The sequence below is a fragment of the Rhamphochromis longiceps genome, linkage group LG22, assembly GCF_057381845.1.
Source record: "Rhamphochromis longiceps isolate RC_006_pf linkage group LG22, R_longiceps_female_GT1.1, whole genome shotgun sequence".
Taxonomy (NCBI): Eukaryota; Metazoa; Chordata; class Actinopteri; order Cichliformes; family Cichlidae; genus Rhamphochromis; species Rhamphochromis longiceps.
In genome coordinates this window covers 7,098,105-7,124,958 of record NC_140577.1, presented here as the reverse complement: position 1 = coordinate 7,124,958, position 26,854 = coordinate 7,098,105, and the positions used below count along the sequence as shown (strand labels likewise).

At 41.8% G+C, this 26,854-nt stretch overlaps 1 protein-coding gene across 11 annotated transcripts in view; it reads left to right on the top strand.

Moving 5' to 3' along the window:
- Positions 1-26,854, top strand: part of macf1a (microtubule actin crosslinking factor 1a) — a 234,715-nt gene that overhangs the window by 20,790 nt on the left and 187,071 nt on the right. The window contains exon 1 of one of the 11 annotated variants that reach the window (XM_085396336.1): positions 3,822-4,750. The exons of the other annotated variants lie outside the window; for them this stretch is intronic. Within the exon in view, the coding sequence (XP_085252462.1) occupies positions 4,657-4,750 (94 nt within the window). The 5' untranslated portion in view covers positions 3,822-4,656. Of the gene's footprint in view, positions 1-3,821; positions 4,751-26,854 lie in introns of those variants that run through there. 11 annotated transcript variants of the gene reach the window in all.

Genomic DNA, 26,854 nt, shown 5'->3' with positions numbered 1-26,854 from the left:
CTGTAATTTCCGTTCTCCACCACTAGACGGAGATATAATGGTTTCACACACCGACAGGTTCATTTTTAGGAGGAATCACCTGCTTTTCCTCATTTTATCAGTGAAACTCTGTCTGGACTTTATAGAGTGAAAGATGTTTTTCTCTGGCTGTTCAATGCTGTAAAGTACAATAGAAACGACTGGACCATGAGACCAGAGTCACTAGCCCGAGTTTATTTGTTTTTTAAGACAAAAACATCTGTTGGAATGTTTTTCTTTCAGTTCTCGCATTTTGGATTCATCTTCCTTGACTTCCTGTAGATACAGAGGGTGCCAGATCTGTATCCCTAAAGTGTCTGTTTGTGTTTACATCACTGGGGTAATGTTAATGTGATGTGTGTCGGTCCTGTAATGAGGGAGAGGCAGAGTGAGGAGACACAAACAGGATGTTAGAGTAATGAAAGATGGGGTCAGATCTCTGCAGAGAGACGAATCTAATCATTCACTTTGAAACTGATAATATCTTTGTGTAATTATTATAAAGAAATTAGTCTTTTCTAAATCGCTTAAGGTGTTTTAAGCCAGACTAGTGATGCTTTTATAATTAACCAACATTTCCTTTGGTGCGGGAAAGCTCCTGAACGTTTTCCTTTTTGCACAAATAGGATGTTTTTTTATTGAACCTGTGACCTCCTACTTATTCTGCTACCTTCAGAAATGAGCTCTTGCAATGCAGCAAAGCAGTATATTTCTGCAGAGACTGCCAGTTTGTTGGTGTTGGCCTTGCTCACTGATGATGTGTTGAGATTAAAGGCTTCAAGGAAGGAAGGAAAAGAGGGTCACAGTAAGATGTATGAATGGCTCCTGGGTCATTGAACCGCTGATATGATAAATGTTGTATGAGCTTGTGAGGCTGGTTTATTTACTGCCACTTTCACTCTTTCCTTTTATCTTTTGTCATGTTACATGGTTTAAATTCATCTGAGTACACATGTGTGCATGCATGACGTAAATGATGATATGCAGCTACTTCCAGACCTGTTACAGCAGCCGTGACCCACACATGACAGACGGACAGTAAATACCCGTTCCAACACACTTCAGTATTCAGTACATACATATATTCTTCCTGTTTGCATTAATTTGATTAGAAAAGGGGCAAAATGAAAAGGCTAAAATACATGAAATATCCTCTTTATATATTTAGAGAAAGATGAATTTCTAAATTTACTTGAAAAGGTTAGGGATCTTAAAAATGTTCCTTATAGGCCCTTATAAGGCCCCATTACATTTCCAAATGATATCCATATATTAAGCTAAGGACGTAATCTAGAATTTATAGGGTAAGAAGGGAGGATACTTTCCATGTGCACACCCAAATCCATAAAATCTTGCAAATTGAAGATATTTAAATGCATTATATTCACAGGCTGCATCGTAAATTAATGATGTGCATACTGAACTTATCAACAATAATGCTGATATTTTAATTTCTATTTATTTGTGCATAAGTATGGCTGCCCTGCTTCTGTGTTATCCACTCTCCTGTTGACTTTATTCCTGTAAGTAATAACTGAGACCACCAACAGCTCCAGCAGCAAAGCTCTGAATTTCACATTCAGTGAATGTAAGCTTCTTTGCTGTTCCTCTCATTGCCATCTGAATAACCTGGTGGTGTAAACACAGTTTTTTAATGTGATTTACTTTCCATTCATGGCTGCAGACATGAGTGGAAATATGCTGCATTCCTGCCCTTTTATGTATCTGGCTCTTGATTTCCCAGTCACTGGTCATCTGCCTTGTGGGGCCACTCATGAATCTTTTATTTGTGTTTCGATCTAATATTGACTTCAGACAGACATCTACAATCTACACCTGCCTCCACTCTTGACATCTCCACCTCTTTTACTCTGTGGACTCTAGTTTCCAACCACATAAATGTATGTTTTTCTTCTGACAGAATGGAGATGGTATTGTGATTTACATAAAGGTTATCTTTATGTGTCTTTGTGGGATTAAATGACATAATCTCTGCACCAATGATGCTGCTTTATGGACTGTGACCTTACTGGCATTGAGAGATTATCCACAGCAGGACAGGGCAGACACACAGATTACTTAACATAAAATACATATTTAATGGCGTCAAATACAGAACAATAAGATGTGCCTGTTTTTCAATTAAATATAATCGCCTAGTTTTACTGTTTCCTGTGTCTGGAGAAGCTTATAAGTTTTGGTTTAAAAGCTTGTTAACAAGGTGTTGTTTAAAATTTTATTATTTCGCCAGAGCTCCTGGTTTTGTATGTTTACTTAGCCTTTAGATTGCACTGTGCTCCATTCATTCAGTCCACTCCTTTAAACATTCTTGAGTTTATTTAGTGTGTTTTACAAGTTGTTTGCAGAATTTTTCAGAAATAATAAATCAAAATGCATCTACTTGTTACTACAGTGACTACCTGCCATGGCAAAAATGCAATGTGGTTGCAAATCCTCATGCATGATCAATTAGTTGGGGGTTGACAATTGTAGAAAAATGACTTAACAAGCCTGCAGGGACCACAAGGGATCAGGGAGCTTTTGAGACAGACCTTCTGTTAATATTAGCTTATGGGGGTGAAATCAGGGAACTGCAAAAAGACACAAATGACAAACAGACTGAAGTGATTCAAATATGACAGTCTGAAAACAACGATTTATATGCTTGTGAGATGCATCTCAAAAAGGTTAAAACTGAAAAAACCACCTATAGAGAATTAAAATGATTACACAGAGAAGGATGACTTCTGAAAGTAAGCTCAAAGCAATCACAAAGAAACACAAAATAACTGGGGGGAAAACTACAGCCAAAAGGAAACAAAAAATGATTCAAAACAAGGAACAGAAATAAAATATGACTATTGAAGGAAAAATTAAAACCACCAAAAAGACAAAAAAAGATTTCTAAAATATACAAAATGACTCAAACAAAGTTCAAAGTTATGCTGAAAAATTAACAGAGAGAGACATAAAATTACAAAAGGACTTCTCTTGAGTTGTGGGGGACTTTAACATGTACGTGCCTTTTGCAAAACAAACAAAAAATGTTAAAAACTGACAAATTTAATTAGTCACAAGTGTCAAACATAAGGCCCAGGGGCCAGAATCGGCCCACCGAAGACCATGGAGCCCGCTGAACTATTTTGGAAATTGTGAATGAGCTCATAGATTTTTTACTTTTAACTGTATTTGCATTGGTTTTACAGCTTTTTCCTACATATAAAGACTGCCACCATGGCTCTTCATGGCACACCAAAGTAAATAGATAAACAATAAGAATTAAAATGGAGAAAATGTCCTGTTTTTTCCGCTATGTGAATAAATGTGAATTACTCTCCTGGGCAATGAGGTACTAAAATAACAAAGTACTAGAACTTTCTGTTATTTTACACATTAGTTAATTGTGCCGACAAATTTCTTTCATTTACTGAAGCAGAATTTCTTCATCTTGGAGTAAAAATGAAAAAAGAAGAAATTCCACTTTAATCACATTAAATGGGGGTTAAATGTATTTAGTCTGGGGTTGTATGTGGCCCACGATACAAAATGAGTTTGACATCCCTGGTATAGATTTTCAGTTCAGCAGTTTAACGGAAAATAACGTTAAGTGTTAGCATGCTACATGTAGTTTTCAATCAGGGGGCTATTGCTTTAGTAAGCTGGTTTAATATCCGTCACAGTGGGAAATGATAAACAATATTTTAAAACACCTGAACAAGATTTGTCACTGAGCCACTACCTCCGTCTGAGGGCGCTCCAGCTCCATTTTCCACCTGTTCAGCTAGGCTAGCTAGCTCTTCCCCGGCTCTACAAATTCCTGTGGCGGAGGTTCCTGGCGCGGCCGGTAGAGAGGGATGGAAGACAGCCACTGCAGGAAGGACCGAGAAACCTGAGCATAGGAGGGAGAGAGACACACGCACACACATTCACACGGACCCAGGGGCCGCAAAGCCTCGGACAGAAGCAGCCATTACGACTGGGAAGCATGCTGGGAGCTCGCCCGGCTCTTTTCGGATCCACAGGACGCTGCCGACTCAGCCTCGGATAGAAAGCCCGAGCCCGGATACGGTTTGGTTTGGAGCTCCGGACGGAAAGAGACACACGGCCCCCTCCCGTCACTAGGATATACTCCCTCCCTCCCTCTCTCTCTCTCTCACACACACGCACAGGAGGCACAAAAAGCAGCAGTCACCGGGTGGAAGGCGATATTTAAGGAGGGACTGGCCGGAGGAAACGCACCGAGCGATGCGACCGTGTGGCCCCGCACCCACACGTACACTGACGGCTGTCATGGATAGATAGCGTTTATGTAACCTTCATTTTAGTAGATTTTCACAGATAGACGCTCACTGAGGCTTTTTGTTGTCCTTTATATTCTCTCAAGTGTCCCTGAGGATTATCTAACCGCGCTCCAAAAGTGAGCTGCGGGGCTTTTGGTGTGCGCCAATGCATCATATTCACTAGTTTCACGCACCGTGGTGTTTGTATTGGACACCGGAGGAGGGAGAAGGAAGCACAGGGAGCCGGAGCTGGGGTCCGGACGGGCAGCAGAAGCAGCAGCAACACCAGCGGAACGGGTTACTGCGGTAGTCCGCAGGCCGACCCCTCTCTTCTTCACAAGCCGGCTTGTGAGCCACCATGGCCGGTTTCGTACCGGGTCTGCTGCCTTCAAACCACTCACAGGAGAAGGAGTTCGCCCAGGCGTATGAAGATGTGCTGGAGAGATATAAAGGTAAATGTACAGAGATCTTCAGCAGGATGCAAGAGGATAATATGAAAAAAAGCTATCCCACGGGGAATAGTTAAGGCGTTTGTTTGTATTGTCAGGGAATGAAAGGGAAAATGATGAAAGAAACTCCGAGATTATGTCTGAAAGTTTAAGTGGGTTTTTAGGCACGCAGCCAGCACCACTCTGCCAGTTTCATAATCTGGATTTTTTCCTTGTATTTTGGATAAGCAAAGCAGGACTTCTAGCCTTGCCACATTGTTGGCCTCCACAGTGCATGCCCTGACTCCCTCCTAATCACTTGTGTGCTTTTGAGACACCAGAGGAAGCAGTTTTATGAAGTTCTCCCAGCCCACTCCTGTAAGGAGTTTTCCCCACATGGCCTCGGGTTTCGCCTTGTTTGCTGTTTAGCCTGTAAATATCAAAGCTGCTGCTGTGCAGGGCACTGGGATGGTTTGAGTTTGCTGTGATGTGGCTTTAAAACACTTTAAGGTGAAGAAAACAATCATTATATTTATTTTTCTGTGTGTGTATGTGTGTCTGCCCTGCAGCAGAGGTCTTACAACCAGGGCTGAGACTTGCTATTTTATAATACCGGTGACAGGGGCGCTTTAAAAATGAATGCCTCTGCTGAACTTGACTGTTGGGAGGTGGTGTGTGTGTGTGTGTGTGTGTGTGTGTGTGTGTGTGCGCGCGTTACAGAGGGACAGAATGGGGATGCAGACAGCCAATAGACTTGGGTCACATCTGTGATGCTGGCACTGATGAAAAGGAGGTGGTTTTGAATTATTGATTGTTATAATGAAACTAAACTCCTCTGGGTTTGGGACATAGCCTCCATGTGCTGCTGTCAAATATGTGAGAGGAGGAGGGAGGTTGAGATGAGGAGTTTCGTATCCGAGCCTCCAACATAAAGTATGTGTTCAACACACCTGTCTAAGCACAAAGAAAGAAGCCCTTTGGGAGGTTTCACTAACAGTTTGCAATATCTTTTCTATGCCAACACTTTGCTTAACTTATCTCTCACTCCGTGCAATAACCTGTCTACAGAAGGAAATATGCAGACTTTATCTACTTGAGCCATAATATGTAACCGTCTCCTCTTGTAAACGACACATCAGTGAAGCTTTGCTGCAAATATTGGTCTTTCTTTCTTGTAGATGCACTCATTCAGGCTCATATCATGCAATAAAAAGCAGAAAATTCAGTTACATTTAGTTTGCACATGTATATTATTATTTTTAGCCTTTCTAGCACTCAGACTATATTGTTCAACAAAACCCACTTATAACTCAAACTGCTTAGAACAGCTTAACTTTCTTAGTGTTATATTTTATATATGCGCAGGATTTTCTGTTTTTCTGTCTGGCATTAATGGCTGCTTTAGTGCTAAAATAAATCCACATATTATAGGTGTTAGACTTCCTCGGGAGCCAATGGGGCTTCTATTAAATCTGCCTCGCTCTCACTCACAGAGAACAGTTCATTCGGGATGGATTCGACAGTCCATTTCTCATCCTGAAGAGAGCAATTGCTCTCCGTTTAAGTGCTTCACGTTGATCGCAGCCGTCGTCCAGTTTTATCTGCGAGCAGGATGGCTTTACTTTGATAAACAAATAAGGTGCATCAGAGCTGTTTTTTTTCCCATGTGAATGGGACCGTGGCGACCGTGGCTCAGGGGGTTGGGAATCGCATCTGTAACCAGGACAGAGAGCCCGGTTCGATCCCTGGGCTCTCTGTCCTGGTCATTGTGTCCTTGGGCAAGACACTTTACCCTACTTGCCTACTGGTGTTGGCCAGAGGGGCCGATGGCGCGATGTGGCAGCCTCGCTTCTGTCAGTCTGCCCCAGGGCAGCTGTGGCTACAACCGTAGCTTGCCTCCACCAGTGTGTGAATGCGAGAGTGAATGAATAGTGGTATTGTAAAGCGCTTTGGGTGCCTTGAAAAGCGCTATATAAATCCAATCCATTATTATTATTATTATTATTATTATTATTATTATTATGTGAGATTAAAAGGAAGGGAACGTGAGCACATTGATTAAAGTGGAGCTGAACGTGGGTCTCTGAGGGCTCTTTCCCCCCCATTGGAAATATCAATGCATAATAGCCCAACAGCTCCATCATATGTCAGTCCCCTCCAAATGTGGTATTGATATAACCACATGCCTGCTGTTAGCCCTTTATCTGACAGGAGCAAGCAGTGACCTGGGAGCTGTTTTGGTAAATGTAGAGGTAAAGTCCAGGATGTTTAATTAGTATCTGCACAAGCACGATCTCAGCTCACCTCCTTCATCAGTGAGAGGATCACTCCAGCTATGCTGTGTGTAGAAATCCAGAAGCTGCAAAGCAAAACATCTGAATTTTAATATTTCCTTGAAAAACTGTTTATGCTCTTATTTTGATACAAGCAAAGCAGCTTTGCATAATTTGGAGGTTTTTTTTGTTTTTTGTTTGGCTGCTATTCCTGCAGCCATGATCAGTTGATGCATTTAATGCTGCAAAACATTTTATTAATGCAAAATAGTTAGCCATCACATTCACGCCCATCACCTCGATTAATGTTATTAAACAAAACAAAGCAAAAAGAGGCAAAAGCACGTGTGGAGAACTGTGCAGCTAGTGTTGATGGAGGAGAGAGACCCCCCCCCCCCCCCCCCCCCCACACACACACACCCTTACTTTATATTCATGCAGGTGACCCTCTGCAGCCAATCAGCGCTAGTGATAAACCGGAACAGCCAGAGGATAAATGTGCAGGTGCACTGAGGTGTGCCTAACACGTTGTCTCCATGTAGATGCGTTGTAATTTCCCACAGGTACAGTAACAGAAATTGGTATTGATACAGTTTGTTACGCTCTCTGTTTCCACTTGGATGCCTTATCTTACAGGGCTGCCCTTAGCCAGCATTGCTATCATGGTTTTACTGCACTGCTCCTGGTTTCAGAATCGTTTTTCTCCTAATAACAAAAAGTCCAGTGATGCCAAGTGTGCTTGTCCTGAGTGTTGGTTTCAAACGCTACATAAACAGGGAGTGCAGTCCTGACAGAGAATGTGAGCATCAGGTTCAAAAACATTTTGCCACACACTTGATAAGTTGATAATGTTAATCACAGTACACATAGTCTCTATTATTCTGATATATATTCACTCCACTCCACAAACAATCTCTAAACACAACAGCTCCACGTGGGGATCGCGGTACTGTAGTAATGTGGACGTTTTCGACCTGTTTCTGGGTTATAGCACTCCTGTTAGACTGAGGTCTGTTTTCTGGCCCTGTGAGGCTGCAGGTTTTCAACCCTTCCAAGCGTCGCAGTCCCAGCTCGCCTCCCTCATCAGTGCTATAATGAGGCTGTAACCCTATAGGCTAAACCCTGTGTCCTCTGCACTCACTCCACCACAATAGGACCTGTGCTGCTGCTCCTGCTGCTGTGTGTCACTGCCTAATCACGTTTTGCTCTTTGAGGTGTCAGCATGTCTACTGTCTTGAGCGATATCAAGTTTCCCCCTGTCATTTACCCTTTTACGTTGTCATGCATTGTCCTGCCTGTTCCCCTCTGTCCCCTGATAGCTGGGATTATAGTGGTTTCTATGATCTGCTGATCCTGTAAACAGCGTTCCCGTATGTATGTAAGTGTTCGTTACTCTGTCACCTGTGACTGAGTCACTCAGAGCTATATAGGGAGAAATGGGAACTTGGCGTCCTGCTCGCTGTAGCATCACGTCACTAAAACTGGAGGTCGACATGTGATAGGGTTTAAATCATTCACAGGCAGCGGGTGCGGTGTTTGTGTGTGTTTGTATTTTTCTTGGCATTTGTGTTCGCAGCCATGAGTGTAACTGCTGTGTAACAATGACAGGATATCTAAAGCAAGAGTGACAAGGTCATACATGGAAAAATACTGGAACACTCAGAAACACTCATAGACGTACTGTGAGTCAGTGGCAAAGCAGATGGTTTCAGGCACATTGACACCAACATTTGAGCATTATGTTTACTCAAATAGCTCTGTAATTACCACATATGAAGCAGCACTCTATGGATTTCTGCTTCTCTGCTTTTTTTTTTCACTCTAATAATCCTAATTAGACATGTATAATAACACTTATGTAAGCTTAAGAGCAGCTTAAAAGCAAAAAGTGTTCATTAAAACATGACGGGTCAGGTAGAGTGTCACGAAAATCCTTTCAGAGCCGAATATAAGCCAGGAAACCTGGAAGGAAGCAGAACAATTTCAGAGCTTAGAAGAAGAAGATTGTCAGGAAACCCGCTGACTTAAATATAGATGGTAGGAAATGTGTGTTTCTGACCTACAAATCTACTTAAAATTCAATTCAGATGCTGCTTTTGTGTAGATAAACTCCATGTTTTTCCACATTAAGGCTTTTATGTAATATGTCGAGTGTGTGTGGTCCTCTGCGTCTATCACGATATCCGCTCTGTACTGTATACTTACCACCTCTAATTCATCCGTCTTCTGGCAGCTCAGTGCTACTGCTGCCCTCTGTGTTTGTGTGCGTGTGGTAGAGAAGCAAACATTCAGTGTCATTTTTCCACCCCTCAGGATTAATGTTTTACTGTACTGTTTGTAAGTCATGCAGGGTCACACACACGAGTTCACTGATACTTTTTTTTTTTCTTTTCTAAATGTCATCAGCGCTGACATTCACACAAGAGAAATCAAAGGTGATGAATTTTGTCAACAAATGTAGCAGCCTTTCACTCCCCAAAAGCTCAGGATTTCTCCTTTTTATGTGACCTATTCACATATATAAACCATATTCCCTGCTCTTCAGGATACATGTTGCTACCTCAATATGTGTGTGAAAAGTGCTCATTTTCCTGAGCTAAATGTGGCAACATTGATCAATACTGAAAGACCAAGTAATATGATACTAATATTACTGCAATATTAAGTCATATAAAGCACAAGAAAGTTGATAATATACAAATTCACAAGCATTTTTCTTCATTTTCCTGTTTCTAAATGGACTTCTTGACTGTGACTGTGCATAGAAAGATTGCTCTGTATATAGCTGGGGCAGTGAAATTTGGATATGGTGCTATAGTCGGTGCCTTTAATTGAAAAATAAATAAAACAAAGCACCAAAGTTTAAAGCACTTTTTGCTTGAAATGATTAGTCTGGACGACACAATTTTCAAACACTATAAAACAAAATTGGATGTAATAATAGTGACTTATTACCCAGCCCCACTGGAGCCTGTAAAATTACAGTATTTCCATCCCTGGTCATGTAGTCTGGCTTCATTCTTACACAGGTCAAGGGCTTAGACAGAAAGACACAGGAAGTGCACAGAGTAACAGGAAGGGTTTGGAGTTGAGTGTTTGCTGACGTCCTACATTTTCATTGAGTTCAGGAAGTGTTGGGGCAGCTCTTCCCTTCTTTCCAGATCTCTCTTAGTGCCGCCCTCTCTACTCCTCCACACACATGTGCTTTGCCATCTTGTGAATCCTATTAAACTGTATCTGTTCCTGCTTTGAATATGCCATCAGCTCGGTCTGTTTGCTTTCTCTGTGCCTCTCAGAGAAATGTTCTGCTCCTGGAATAATGTGATCCCATTTAAGGTAAAATCAGAGTTTGAAATGTCGAGATTAGACTGTGGAAAAAGTCAGAGGAAAATTATTCTTTACTTCCGCGGACTGGTAATTAGACGATTGATCTCTGACACTGGAGGAAGTACAGGATCCATTAGAGAAGCAAGAGAGGAAAAGCAGTCAAAAACATAGAGATGGAGACAAACAGCTGCAGTCTCAGGAGAGGAAGAAGGACAGAGCAGTTTAACAGAAGACCACAGATGATGGACAGATAGACAGGAGGAGAGGCAGACATAGGAGCTATGCGCTGGTCCCAGAGTTGGATCATTGCAGCTGGATTTTTCCATGTGGCCTAGTTTTTGCTTTCCAGCTCCCTCAGTCCTGGTCTCCTCTCACAGTAGATCTCTGCCCCCAAGAACACAACCTCCTCCTCCTCTTCGTCCTCCTTCAATTCTCTCTTGTTTCTCTGTCATTGAGCACAGTCTCCGTCCTTCAGATCTTACTGTGCCCTAACCAGATCATCAATTACTCTGCTGCACTAAAGCAGCTTTTCTTCACATTTTAATATTAAACATCTCGTGGCTGCTCTGCTCTTCTTGGTATTGATTTTTTTTTTCCTTCTCCCGTCTCGCATTCAGCCTCCTCCTTGTCTGCCTTTTCCTCGCATTCTCACTTGCTTATTTCATTACCTCCTAATTATTCTGCTCTGTCTCTATCCTTCTGTTCTTTCTCTTTCCCCGCCTCCTCCCCTCTCTGCTCCACCCTCCCATCCTTTCCCACATTACTTCCTGTTTAGTCACATTCTCCAGCAGCACCTGATCGTGTCGGCAGGAAAACCAAGCGCTGCCAGAGCTGCGGCAGGCAGAACCAAACGCTGGCCGAGCTAGAAAGCCTGCACTGCTAACTGCAGATGGAGAGTGAAGGGAGGCCGGGTGGAGGGGGGCTTCGGGGACATCTCCTGGGCCATCTCCTGGGCCTTTCTGCCCCGCTGTGTTGTTGTTAATGCAGTGAGGTTGAACCTCAGAAATGTGGGAAACTGTTTACACTCTGCAATCTTTTGGATGCTCATAACTGAGGGAACATTTAGGATGCTTTGAAGAATATTAAAGCACATAAATTAAGAAGAGAATATGAAGGAAAACGGAAATGAAATCCATCACCAGAGGAGATAAATTCCAGGCATATCAGTGGCAGCAAAAGTAATTAAGCGATAAAACCATGCACTTCTTCTGTTTTTCAGTCCCTTTTATAGTAACATGCAAAACTTGGAGGGAACGATTCTTCTTTGTAGCTTTAGTAGTATCATATTTACAGTAAGCGCATGCAAAAAAAATGAGTGTATAACATAAACACAATAATAACGGCGTTTTAGTGAAGCTGCTGAAAGAAAAATACTGCAGTGTCAAAATGTGATCCCTCTGGCACTCAGTCTCTCCTGCATTCTCCACATTTTCTATTCGCATGCAATAAATCTGCCACAGTGACGTCTCTCCTCCCCGTTCTTCGTGTTTTTCCACCTTTTTTTTTTTTTTTAAATCCCCTCTTTTCTTACTGTTTGCAGCAGTTCTCCCCTCGGGGTTCTTACATAACCAGCACCCAGCTGATTTCTAGTCAAATAATCAATGAGGTTCATTGTGATTGTGCGTTAGGGGAGGAAATCGAGTTGAATAGTCGTGAGGGGAGCAGCTAGCGAGTGTGAAATATTTGCGTTGATGCATAAATGTGGGCATATTTGTGTGGTAACAGTGGCCGTCTCTCTTAGCAGCACACAGGGCCTGTATTCATGACAGATAGGGAAGGCTGTGTGGCACATCTCTGAAAACCTTTCTCCGGGGTTGCGTGGCGGTTGTCAAAGCTCTCGTAGTTTTTGCTCTGATATAGTAGAGCGATGTGCATCCCATCTCTGTCGGCTGCTTCCTGGGCGCTCGGTGTAATCACAGAAAAGTGGGGGGAGGAATCTCTGGCTGCTGTGTGTCAGCGTGCACACTAACTTGATGGGGGGGAAAAATGGGTCAGGAATACCAGTAGATGTTGCCTTGCATGATATCAAGGCGTGTGTGTGGGTTGAATTGGTAAAAAGGCTGCAAAAAGCAACCAAGAGGTTAGGGAAGCACATGGATGCAGATGCCCTGATTGGCAAAGCGTGCTTTCCAACCTTTCCTGTCCAGGGACAGAAATGCTGTGTTTCAGCCAAAGACATAAAAATTCTCAAAATAATCTAGAAAAAGATCCCCCAAAAGGAAACGGACAGAGGAAACCAGTGCTGCTGCTGCTTTGACCTCTGTGAGACGCAATCTCACACACACGGTCACGTCCCGGCTCAGACTGTGTCTGCTCGCAGCTGGTGTAATTTAAAAAGTCATCTTTTCTCTCTGTGTTGACCTTCAGTCCTCACTTGGCAAGCATTTTTCAGAAACGCTGTCAGCAGTGGATACGTTCACCCTTCCACTTTAAGATGGAGAGCCTTTCTAACCCCCCACAGCTTGGCCGGAAATAACGAGCAGAAGGGACATAAGAGATATTTACGCTGCGCAGACTGCAGCAGGGCTGTGGCTGTCTCACTTGTCACCAGGTGTTTCCTATGAAGCTGGTTTTGTTTGGAGATTCTGCTGTTTTTCAAATTTAGCAAGCTTTTTGTGAATGAAGCCTTGTGTCTTCTCTGTTCCTGGATGCTTCTTTTTGCTAGAAGAACGCGAGGGCTGTAAGACGCAGCAGAGATGTCGAGATGAAGTGAGATGGGAGAGAAGCGGTTAATGAATAAATCATGGTGGCTGCTCTAAAAGCAATATAGGGGACAGCGGTTAGCGTGCATCGATTGCACACTGCTGCACTGGGGCTGAGACGCACACACAGCTGGTCCTGCAGCTCTGTCCCCTATAGTTCATCATCTCTGTGAAGCATACACTGAATCCTTCCTCTCGTTTTTCCTCTTTAATCCGTCACCTTTGTATCTTTATTTCTCCGCCCCCACTATCTGATTTGTCTTTTGGGAAATGCAGACATTTAGTTTTAGCGCTAATTCAGTTGGCAGGGCTAAGCAGTTGATGCCACTTCTCTCCTTCATGTCTTTTCCTGCTCTTTTTTTTTTCCCCTTCCTGTGTCATCCTCTTGATGTCTGTTCATATCTATCACCTTATACACAAGGCTTATAGTTTCTTCTTAATCTTCATCATCTTCTCCTTTGCGCCCCCCTTGTTAATTATCTAGAGTGGGCAGGAAGCTTCTGGTAGCTGAAAGGTAGATCTATACCTCCTCTTGTCTCTCCATCATCCTGTCAGTCAGATCGATTTTATTTGTAGAGCCCGCTATCACATGTAGAGGTTCAAAGGGCTTCACAACCATAAAACATAATAAAGAGAAGAAAGCTGAAAGAACAAACTTGGGTATAAGGGAATCATTTTCTCTAGATCCATCTGATTACTTCTAGTGAGGTAGAAATATTCAAAGGTTAGGGTCATAGATGGGAAAAGCTCATCCCGGATTTTTCTCCGGGAGGAGTACTGGATGTCTAACAGTTTGGCAGTGAAGGATCAGATGTAAGATCATATCAGGCTTCATATACGAGAGAGTATTTTAAAATCAAATCTGGAAGCCTTGGTAGCTCCAGTAACAGATAAATGATTCTCAATAAATCTTCATGCTGGTCAGTTTGAGGCTGAGTGATAAGATGCTAGAAGAGAGTGTAGAGGGATGTGAGGTGCGGTGCCTCTATTCTTAAATTTCATATAGGTATGAAATGATTTCACATGGCTGATTCTGGAGACGTGATACTTAAAATCAGGCTTATGCATAAACATAGTAAAAATCCAGCTGTAGGCAGGTGAATAAAAATGAGACATTTGGAGCCACACTGATGTGCGGCAGAGTGAACCACTGTATGATATCTGGATATGATTTGACGTGTATATGTTCAGCGAGAGTCTGAAAAGCGTCAGCGCCTTGGGCAATAAATGTTAGAGCAGAGGTGTTTCTTTTTAAGTCATGCCGAGTTGTTGAAACATGAAAAAGTTTGAACAAATGTTTCTTTTAGAAAGGGAGATTAGATAGGGACTGCTGCGGAGGAACTAAGTAGCTGGTGGGTTTTTTAAAAATCCTGTTTACATCCAGTTGTAGCACAATGGAAGCAAAGTGTTTTAAATCTGCAGATTGGTGTGTGCGTGTAATCTACGGTAGCTCGTCTAAGAACAGTATCTTGTTGCTAAGATGAGAAGGAAGTTTATTTTATTAACTGAGGCGAGAAACTTATACTTTATACACATTACTCTTAATAACTGTGTGAACTGTCAGTCCCATCCTGTCGGACGTGTGCGCTTTGTTTAAATCCCGTGAGATGAAAGGACGCGCAGAGCGGCTCTGAGTGTCAAGCCCGGCTTGTGACCGCGAGAGAGGCAGGGTGACTTTTAATCTGCTCCAATTCCTTCAGCCTGTGACTCTCAGCTGACTGCGCAACACGCATACACACCGGAACAGGTTCACACACCGTAAACACAACAAAGGAAGGTGGACAGAGTCAGAATGAAGTGTGTGACGTACATGAATCACTGCAGGTACATCACACATCACACGTATGCTTGCGTTTCCTACCTTGAGAAATGCTAATTCTCCCACTCTGTGACTGACTTGATCATAACCCACAGATTGGAAAAAGTTTGACCTTTAAATATGTGGGTCAGTCATGATTGGGTGCACAGGGTGATTGATTTTAAGCCTAGATAAACCTCAGTAAGTTGATTGAATAGCAATTAATTCCCAATAATTTCATCCATCCATCCTTCCACCCTCTTATCTTTATCAGGGTCACAGGGGAGCTGGCTCCTATCCCAGCTACCATAAGGCAAGAAGGAGTGTACACACTGGACTGGTTGCCAGTCTGTCACAGGGCTAACCCATTCATGCTCACATTCACACCTATGGGCAATTTAGAATGACCAGTTAACCTAACCCCACTAACTGCATGTCTTTGGACTGTGGGAGGAAGCCAGAGAGAACCCACGCACACATGGGAAGAACACGCAAACTTCACACAGAACACCAATTTGATAATCTGTGAATTTCATACTAATGTTTAAAACAGAATAACAGACTTTCCTTGTTTCCCTTTTTCACATCGAAGAATTTGAGCTTTCCTGACCTTGTATATCTTTTATTATTAATTATTTTTAATTTTAGTACCTTTGGACTATTGGTTGACTAAGACAAGCAGTTTAACAGTATTTTCATTCAATTTTCAAAGATATTTATAGATTCGTTTTGTTTTTAATGTCTGATGAATTTGAGCTAATTTCCATGAATTAAGGCCATTTATTTCTCTGCCCAGTGTTGATGGTGTTGCAGTGTATTGCTTACAGTCCACGCTCCATTAGCCTCATACATTACTGTGTGCGTTTGCGTGTGTGCTCGTGCATGCGAGGTGGTGTGAGGATTTGCCATGCAAATGAGGCTGTGAGGGTAATCTGGTTGGTCCTGGCGGGATGTCACACAGACAGCCCCCCAGCAGGGGCCCGAGCCCTAATCCCATTCATCTACTTTACTATGCCAACGCGGAGGCGAGGAAACTGGACACCCCCGTCACTGTGCACTGGTCCATTCTCTCACATGTCTTCAGTGTAAGGCCTGTACCAAGAGGGCTCAGCTACAGGGGGTTCACTGTGGTTCTTATGTAATTCATTGTGGCACTGACATCATGGAGTAGCCTGGCCTTTGATTGGATTCCTGGATGAATGTAATACTGATTGTCTTTCAGAGAGATAATGTGGCTATTTAACAGATCCTGTTGGGATGGATCAAAGTGAGTTGAGTCGTATTACCACAGTCTTCTCCCTCTTTGCCGTAATGTCTCTGACAGCATGGCGGCCGCAGTTGCGATTTGTTCACATTAAACACTGAACTGCAGCACTGCACTCCTCCGCAGGAGCTGCAATCAGGATGCACTATTTTAAATGCTGTTCTTTTTAGTGCAGAGCTATTCAAAATCCCAGCAATCCCTCTGTAAGCTTCTTGCCTTTTTATGTGTCAGCAGCATTGTCCTTTCCCTCCTCCCACCTCTACAGAGACCATTTTTTAAGGTGGTGTGGATAATGGGTTGTAAATTCTCTCTTAAATCATGGCTTCCAAAGACAAAACTATAGTACGTTTATCCCAGATTTTTACATTTGAAGAAGTATTTGTGTTTCTTTTAATGCATTCAACTTTAGTTATTTTCTGTTTTAAACACAAATCAAATTTGGCAAAATTTGGCCTGTTGATTTTAGTTACTTGATCTGGTTGACTCACTGGTCATGTCATTGGTTATCTTGCTAGTACTGGGTGGTTAGACCCGCTTTTGCCTTAAGTCTTCATGGTGTTGAACAAGGTGTGGGAAACATTCGTCAAAGACTTTGGTCTATGTTGACGTGATAGAGTCTCACGGTCGCTGCAGATTGGTGCACATCAGTGATGCAAATCTCCCATTGCACCAGATCACAAATGTGCTCTGTTAGATTGAGATCTGGTGACTGTGGAGGCTATTTGGGTACAGCAGCTCCTTGTCATTGAATGAAGAAGAAACCAGTTTGAGCTAATTTTAGCTTTGGGACATGGCACATTATTCTGCTGGAACCAGCCATCAAAAGATGTTTACATTGTGCTCATAAAGGGATAGTCATGTTTACCAACAATCCTCACTAGGCTGTAACATTAATTCATGCCCAGTTGGTAAAAAGGACTCAGAGTTTGCCAAGAAAATATTCCACACACCATTACACCACCAGCAGCAGTCTGGATCGTTGATACAAGGGAGGATGGATCCATGCTTTTGTTGTTTACGCTAAATTCTGATCCTACTGTCCAGTATTACAGCAGAAATTGTGACTCATCAGGTCTGGCAACATTTCTCCAATCTGTTGCCACACTTGGTGAACCCCTCAGTTTCCTGTTCTTAGACATGAATGGCTCCCAGTGTGCTCTTCTGCTGCTGTGGCCCATCAGCTCAGAGATGCTCTCCTATATACCTCGATGGTAACGAGTGGTTACTGGAGTTATTGTTTCTTTCTTATCAGTTTGAAGCAGTGGACACATTCTCCTGTGACCTCTAGTGTGCCCTCAGGGTGTTTTCTCCTAGCTGACTGCTGCTTAGTGGGTATTTTCTCACTATTCCCTGTGTGGGGAAAATCCAAGTTCGTACTAAAATACTCAGAGAAACCTGTCTGACACCAACAACCATATCACGTTGAAATCAATCACCTTTATTCCCCATTGTGAAACTCAGTTTAAACGTGACCATGTCTACATGCCTAAATGCACTGATTCCCTGCTATGTGATTAGCTGATTAGATAACATTGAGTGCTTGAAAAGGTGTACCAAATTAAGTGGCTGGTAATTACATAATATGATAACTTTATTTGCTAAAATCGCCTGGTCACTTTAGGGTTAATGAAACTGTACGTAAAAAGGAAAATGTGAGAAATGTAGTTTTGGACAGTTCAAATGAATTGACCAGAGTTGTGAAACGGTCTGGTTCTCACTGCAGTAACACACACCGCTAATGTTTTGCGACACTGAGTTAAAGGTGTGTGTGTGTGTGTGTGTGTGTGTGTGTGTGTGTGTGGTCTTGTGAGCGTGAAGACTTCTGATTCATCATCTTATTTTTATCTGTCCTTGATAAACCCCTCATCATACCATCGTCATGAGACGCTCCTCTCTTTTACTTCCCCCATCCCTCTGTCCTTTCATGAGTTTACCTTTTACAGACATCATGTTTTTGTTTTTCACGTTCATCCTGTTTTTGTACTGTCATGTTTTACTTTCATCCCAGATTTTAGTGATCACCATCGCTCTCTCTTCTTATCGCCATGTTGTTTTTCTTACTGTCTTTTCCTTTCTCATTTCCTCCACTGTCTGTCTTTACTAGGTCAGTAGTCAGAGCTGTTGTTAATCTCGTATAGCTCCAGCTACTTCTCCTAAAAGGCTTTGCTCCTAATTGAGAATCTCTAAAATTACCATCCTGCGGGCATGGATGAGTATGACTGTCACTCAGGGTGTGTGTGTTTCATTTACTGCCTCACTTTCTTAGCACCAGAGTGAGTGCTTTTTAGCACATGGACCGTCCCTGTTCAGATAACAGATGATCAATATAGAATATATATTATAGATCAACTGTTGTGTGTCATCAGTTTCCAATTAATAATTTCCTCTTTAATGGCACGCTTGCTCACTTTATCAGCATCGACCACAAGAACATTATCATTGCGCTGTCCTCATTAAGGACATGCTCTCATTTGCTATTCATATCCAGCTAGGATCAGATCACAAGTGTATTGATTCTGCTGAGTGTGTGTGCCTTTGGTTGTAGGATTTATCCTGAATAGTTTGAAGTCAGAGCTGATTGCTCCGGGGCCTGACGGGTCAGATCATTAGCCATTGCAGATATGAGAAGCTTGACTAATTTTAACTTAAATAATCTGCTTTATCTCATAGAAGAGAGTAGAAACTGAATAGACCTAGAGATGCAAGGACAGTTTGGATTGTGTCTACTGCTGTGTTTCAGCTGACATAATTATTTGCTTTTTAAATATACCACGCAGTGTTGTGTAATTTTAATTCTAGACTGAAAGTGTGTCAGTTGAATGCCTTCATAGCTTTAGATTAATTCTTCACCTTATTTTTTTTACCTCCTATATTTCCAATCCAACCAACATGTAATTCCCCCTCTGTTCTCTGAGCATTGTTTGGTGTTTCGACAGGAAGCCTGTTGATGTATAACGAGGCTTGAGGCTCTCTAAATGGCGTTTCATTAGTTTAAATGCCAGCGGGGTCCTGTGCTGCTTTATTTAATGAAGGCTACACAGTTTTGTTATGTCTGCGTATTTTAGGAGAAAGGTTTAAAATGCTGACTGACAGATCATTTGTGTTTTGTACCTGCACTCTGACTACCTGCCTGCCTATACCTGCTTTTGAGCTCGGACTTTGATTCTTGCCCTTGTTCAGTAACAGCTGTGCCCTTGGAGGTCTGTTTTTCATGCAGCCACTTGCTTACATATAGTATGGATGTTTGTGTGTGTGTGTGGGTGGGTGCATGTGAAAGAGCGAGATTATGCATGTAAATGCACACATGAATTTGTGCTGTGTGTGCCTTTCTGTGCGACCTGAAACGTCCCCCACTCGGTGACCTGCTCCATCTGTCAGAGGGTCTTTGCATCCTTTAATCACCAGACATCACCCACGGAGCCCTAAGACCTGCCTGGCTGGAGACCCCTGCTCTGTTTGACGGCCAGTGTGGACATCTTTCTTCTTCTGTAGTCACAGTTCAGATTGTGACTTTGTGGAGTTTGATATCTTTTTCTTTTTTGTGTGTTTTTTAGCAGCCTTATGGTACACTCATTTTCATCATCTGATGGCTCACAAATCCACATCTGCATGGAATATGTCAGAAAGTTGATTCAGGATAAAATGTTTTCAGAGAAAGGGGAAAGAGTCTACAGAAATAGAAATATCGTGTTTTTGGAACCAAAACAACCCCTTTAAGATTCAGAGCGGTCTCATTTGGCATTAGAGCATGCCACCATCCAAACACTGACGGATAATAAGAGGGGGAGGGTATCTCTCCTGCTCTCTTCCACGTTAGCAGGTCTTACCGGATTTCCCGTCTGTCACCCCTCTTTTGCTAATCCTCACCCCTCCCTCTGCCCATTCCTCCACCCCAGCCTCGACGTTCCCTCACTTTGCTTCCTCTCTTTGATTATAATCTGAGAATTTAATCTAACATTCCTGAAGGGGGATGGATGAACGGATGTATGGATGAATACATGGATAGAAGCAGGGAGGGGAGAAGGCGGCTGGCTGTTAGAGGTGTGAAGGTGTTCAGAGGTGGGGGTGGGGGACAATGAGAACATGTGAATATAATAGGTCAGCTGAGTGCACTGTGTCAGTTTCCAATGAGAGGACTACCGGCAATGTTTTGACACAAATGTGAACAAAACCGATGCTCAAAAGGCGTCAAATATATTTGGTCGTATTGATCAGTTGTCGCTTATGAAGGTAAACAATGAAACTGTCTTTTTAATAATATCAATCTGACAATTTTGACGATTTGATAACTGTGAAGGTTTAACAAAGAGCTTCTTCTGTGCAATAAATGAATGCGATTAAGTGTTTTTCTGCTATTGAGAAAAAGCAGCGCTGATATAAGAGAAGCCATCAAACATGTGACCCTGAGGATTGTACCACAATTACAGATTCAAATAGGGCTCGGCTATGAATCACATTTTAATTTAAGTCACAAATTTGGCCTCGGACATTTATTAAAATGAGAAAATCGAGATAAAGCAGTTAATATGCGGCATTCTGTTTTGCAATAAATCTCTCTTGTGCCTTTACTTTTTCCCCCACAGAGCCCAACACCCCACCGAAGCCCATTTAGAGCCAGGAAAATCAATAATTGGCAACAGTTTTCAGTAATATGACAAACTAAAAGCCAAACTTTCACCGGATTGTTCCAGTTATTTATTTTGATTATCCAGTTAAATTATAATTAATACAAATCTGTTTAAATGAAAAGGACATAAACCTTTTTTATGTTAAATAATTGTGTCATTGAGGAAGGAATAATTGCAAATGTGGCTTTTGCTCTAATCCAGCAGCCGTGCTCTCAGGTCGTGAATTGTCAGGTTTTTCTGTCGTCATTATGTTTTGGCAGACGCACAGCTCAGGATAACACTCCAAACTATCAGTTACACCTGTCACATGGCTGGCTGAAGGTGTTATTGACCTATTCAGACATTTAATGAGAAACTGTGCAAGTCGCAACTAGCAGCAGAGTGATTTGTGCTGCAGACCGCACAAAAACAAATGCTTTGCTCGATGAAAATGAGACTTACCGGCGCTAATACAACTACGATTAATCGCAACGGTTTCATCACAATGAGTACATTGTCCAGTCTGCTCGGCACGTTTGCGCAAGAAATCCCGAAGGCACGGTTCATTACAACTTTAAACGTTACTTTCAAGTCCTACGAGTAAAACGAGACGAGGGAGCGAAGTCGCTCTCGTGTATCATTGTTTGCTGATTGGCGCCCTGAGGGGACAGCTGTTATGACAGTCCTGCCTTACAATCTTTTTCAAGGCTGCTCTTTAGCTGCGTGTGTGCTTTAGAGCTGCAGGAGCCACGTTTTCTGCTTTAAGCGCACAATATTTTCACATTATTTGAGTGCAAACACTCATCTGTGCACTCTCAGGTGGAAGCATTTAATTTAATATAAACACCTGAGAGAGGGCAACTGGTTAGCGTGAGGTTTTTCTGCGTTTCTGTGCCAGACAGCAGTGACACAGCAGAACAGGGGGAGAACATTCCTGAAATAACAAACATGATGGAAGGAGGAGAGAGGAAGTTGGGACTGTTTTCTTTTACTGTTCTTAAAGAGGCAGCCAGAAGTCGAGGGTGGGGAAAAGATCCGCACGCAGATATATAAAGTTTTATGATGATGCGATAGGCATTAAAGATGACAGATAATTCACTCTTTTTACTTTTTAAAGACGTCCATCCTTTAACTTTGCAAGTACATCTTAATGAGAGCAGAAATTTAAGAATGGATGCCAGCAGTCTGGTCCAATCCTTTCTAAACATTTTATCCCCAGATGGTCTCTGGTTATGTTTCATGTTTATAGATGCCAGCAGTTGGTAAATGATCCTCTGCTCAGCATTTGTCTGCTTTCTTGAGCTCATGTTAGCCATCTGAGACCTGTGCCAGTTTTTCCGATGACCTGATGTACATACATACAACACACTAGATTAAGTCGGACAGAAACTGATTTATTTAAACTGCTGTTCATCCTGCCTTTTTAAACTATGTGCCTAAGATAAAGCATTCACATCTGGACATAATTTAGTTTGTCAGCATTAATTATATTTTCTTGTGGTTCATATTTCCACCATTTCCTGCCCCTTTGCTGTTTATTGACCTCTCTTCCTGTATTTTCTGTCCTGGCATCTTGTCTGCATTCCCGATCATGCTGTATGTATTCATATGCACATCTGTTTTATTCTTCTTGTTGTTGCTTTGACCCACATCCTGATCTTCCCTTGAGAAGCAGCCTTCATTTCCTTTGATGTATACGTAATGATGTGGCGGCTCAGTTTTATGGCAGCTGGCCCTCACTGGAGTGTCTGTCAGTCATCGGCGTTTGTTTCTGCTGCTGACTCTGCTGTTTCTCAGTTCTCTGAATATTTTATGCACACGATTAATAGCCGTAAGCATGAAACAGAGCTGTATTTGCCAGGAATGCACCCTTCCAACTTTCTAAATTCCCACCTTTGCTTTTATGTGCCTGCTGATGCTGAGTAGCTATTCAGTATCAGTGTTATTTAATAAGCTGTGTTGCTCAGTGAGAGGCTGGAAACATCTGTAAGGCAGCATCAGGCTTGACTTTAAACAGGCTCTCCAAACTTTGCAAAACACAGTGAAATAAATGTATCAGAAAAATGATGCATAGCAATAGAAAATGATCAAATTGTTTTATTCAACTAATTTATTTGCACCCCATTCAATTTCAGGCCATTTTGAGAGTGAGCTGCTGCCAGTTATGGTCTCACTGGTTTCTCTCATAGACTGTATATAAAAGATGGAACATCTGGACTACACATTTGAGGCTTCAGCTAAACTTGTGCATCTCCAAACACACAGTGGGGTCAATATTGGACCTATATCGAATACAAACACCACATCATTGGATCACTAAATTTCAAATAATGACAGTTGGCCAAACCAAGTCTTTGATCTTCTGTAATATCACCAGATTTGTGTATGATTATAACATGCTGCATAGGAAACTTAAAATAACATGAATGTAGCTTAGCATCAGTGATAACAGGGTGCGCTCGTATGGAAGAGGTCCTCGTGGTGTTCCTGCGGTTGGCCTTGCTATTGTACTTCAGTGATTAATTTTGCATGATGTTCACAAGAGACAGAGGAAGGTCTAGTCTTACAGGACAGAACAGGATCAGAGGCTGGAAAAGATGATTTAAACCTGTCCTGTCCACATTATAGTTGATTAGTTTTAGAAAATTTGTTGCAGCATCTCTCAAACACAGAATTTCCTTAGTTGTCCGTTTAATACTGTTAAACTAATTCGTTACACACCCTTCATCATATGCTCATCTATCATGCATTTTCAGAACTGAATTTGTCCCGAAATGTGATTTTTGATATTTTTTATTCTCTTTTCTCTGCCGGTTTCTTTTAACGTGAACAACAGGATGTTTCATCTGCTTGTTAGAAGCTAATTGCAAACAGCCTCTGCTCTCTGTTTCCTGAAAATGTTTGGTTTTTTTTTTTTTAAATAAAGTTATGAATATTGAATTAGCACAGCAAAAAAGCACAGACTGTCCTTTTTTCTCCTGTTTTTGTGGGTGTATGCACATCTTGTGGTTCTCTGAAATCAGGTCACTCTGTGGGTGAGTGGGTGCATGCGTGTCAGAGCCTGTAGGGTTTACTCAGCCATTGATGCTGTTCATGTGTTAAACTGGCATCAGTGGGCTGTTTGCATGACATTTTTAGTGGCCATGATTTTTATTTCGGCAAGAAAGTCAAATAGTTTGTGGTTTTGATTTGTCATTTGTTATGGCGGGTTTCTTCCTTGAGTAGCGTGCTAGTTGGCAGACTGTTACTAATACCAAAAACTGTCTAACCGCTGCCACAAAGAAACGAATTTATTTCCTTGGATGTTAAAGATAAGATGGTATGTGTGGGTGTGCAGAAATGGTTGGTGTGGGTTCAGAGTTGCTGGAGGTCATGGTCCAGAAGCTGGGGGATGTATTATGTACCATTACACTTATATTTATCAGTGTTTATCTGTAAACTTGGCGCCATCTGGCTCTACCTGCCGCAGCAGTTACACAGGTCCAGTTGCGGCATGTCCCCTTGCAGGGTTTTCTGTGTTTAAAAGATTAGACATGCCTGACTTTGTAGAGCAAATACCATCATCCTGTATGGAGGGAACACACACACACACACACACCCAGACGCAGACACACAAACATTTGTGTGTGAGCGCGCTGGCCCCCCTGTCTGTCCACAGCCGTGTCTGTTTATTAATCTGTCTGCCTCTGATGAAGATGTCCACTCGTTCTCAGTCGGATACTCGCCTTCCTGCTTGTTTTGCAGCCCGATGATCTGATAACATGACCAGTAAATTTAAACGTACACTCCTACATTTACCTTTCGAGTATTTAAACTCACTGTTTGCTCGAGATACTCGTGACCTGCCTCACCGTTTTTACTGAGGACACAGACATGGCGTCTCATAGCTCTTGAAAGTGCAGTCTGTAGGGTCTTATGTAGCTTTATAACACGTGTATGTGCCTTTAAGTGTGCCAAAATCTGACCTGCAAGGCTCACCTTGCTTTCAAGAAGGCATTTAGACTTTGTGGTGTACTTGTGTTTGCTATGGCTGATTGGAACAACATTAGAAAACAAGAGTAAACCTTTTAAAAATACTCATAAATATGCATTGCTTTCTATGAGTAACTGTCCAAAGCCATATTTTACCCTTCAAGTTTTTGGAGCTTACATATATTTTTATTTCTTAAATGTATAGAGGTGACATTAACATGAACAGGTTTCTTTAAAGGTAATACAATAGAATGAAGGCTTAAAGAAGCCTGATTGTGGATACGAAACATAACATTTTAAAATGTACCAAAAATGGCTTTTATTTGAGCTTCCTCATCAAAAATTCTTAAAATGAGTCGGTGACATTGATGTGATTCAAACTGTTCTAAAATATTTCAAATGCAACTCAACTGAATTTGTAACAGAAACAAAACGCAACAAAATATTATTTTATTCCCACATTAGGACTAAAATGCTGACTGGGCCGTACTTGACAGCATTTGAAATGAGAGGGGGAAAAGCCAATTTAGCATTTTTTATTTATTTATTTATTTAAATTTTAATAGCACAAAAATCCTGATCCTGCTGCTGCAGAGATCTCTGGGGTCCTTTTTATTTTATTTTATTGTTTTTAATGGATTTCATTAGAAATGAAGACTTTGTGCTCCGTTGCTTCGGGCTCAGTCAGAATATTGATGTGTGGCAATAATCTCCTTTGAAGAGCCGTTCCCGGAGAGATGCTGGGCAATCATTTAAGGAACTGTCTCTTCAGGTATTCAGATAATTTGCGTCATAGACAACACTTTGCTCTTGAGGTGTGTGTGTGTGTGTGTGTGTGTGTGTGTGTGTGTGTGTGTGTGTGTGTGTGTGTGTGTCACCAAGTAAGCTGGGGCGTCCTTGTATTTTTCTTTATGTGTAACTTTCTGGTATTTTTTGGTTTATGTGACCTCGGGAAGTCCCAGCTAGCCATCTGATCTACAGGGAGGTTTCAGGCTGACGGTCCTCTGAGCTGTCACACATGCTCTCCTCACTCTCCCTTCACAGTTTAGTGTTTGTATTTTCACATGCGTCTGATTCTTTGAGCTCTCTTTCACTTACATTTCCTCTTTTGAGTGCTTTCTCTTTCCTTGAAAACATAACAGAGCTCTCTCTCCCCCTCTCTCTTTTCTCCCAGTCATCGTCACCGCTTCCTTCATGGTATTTCCCTGCACAATCGTCTTTCTGTTTCTCAGCCCTCCGGAGTCGTCCACATTTGCATGTCCCATCTTTCAGTCTGTTTGGCTGTTGACTTTTTTAAAGCTTCCCGTTTGGAGACCATAAATATTGTTTGGTTTTGTCTAATTGCACAATGATTCTGGGAATCCTCAGTTCATTTAAAATATTTCATTTGACTGGAGCTGTAAATAGACGACAACTGTACGTTTATGATTAAATGAGAGCATTTACAGGCCCGTGTAAACCAATGATGATTTTAATGCAGTAAAGAAGTGCTGCTGCTGTTGCACCGACTGTTTACATGTGTGTGGGGGTTTTTTTTGGTTTTCTTTAGGGTTGTACACAAAGCTAACCACTTATAGTTACTGACCACCTCCACAACAACAGAGGAAATTGGTGACGTAAATATCCCCAGTATATCCTCTGCTCTTGAACTACGGCTAAATAAAACTGTCTTCAGATTAAATGCCTGTTTACATGTTCTGTTATTGTAAAGTTTCCTAATTAAGGCCTGACTTTCCCTTCCCTGTGCTTGCTAACAAGGAGATACCAAAGACCTGAGCTGCTCAGTCAAGTCAAACTGTGGTGACACTGATATGATTTCTGTGTTAATATGAATGTCTTTTGTTTTGTTTTTTAACTATTAACTGATAAAACATGAAGCAAGTTATTGAACACTCTGTTTAGTCAATTTAAATGCTCATAATGACAACAGCCTTATTGGTAGTTAACTGAATATAAGATATTTCTCATGTTAACTTACAACTGATGCAACTAACAAGTAGGAAACTGATTCTGTATCAGTCAATTCATTGGAACCATGTACCTCAAATAACGAGTTTTCTACTACTTCTCTCAAAAATCCAGGCAGTTCAGTCTGTTTACTCACTTTATGCACTCAGGCTCAGAATCAGATCTAAACATAAAACTTCTTTAGGCCTGTTCATACACAGATGAGTCTATAAAGGAA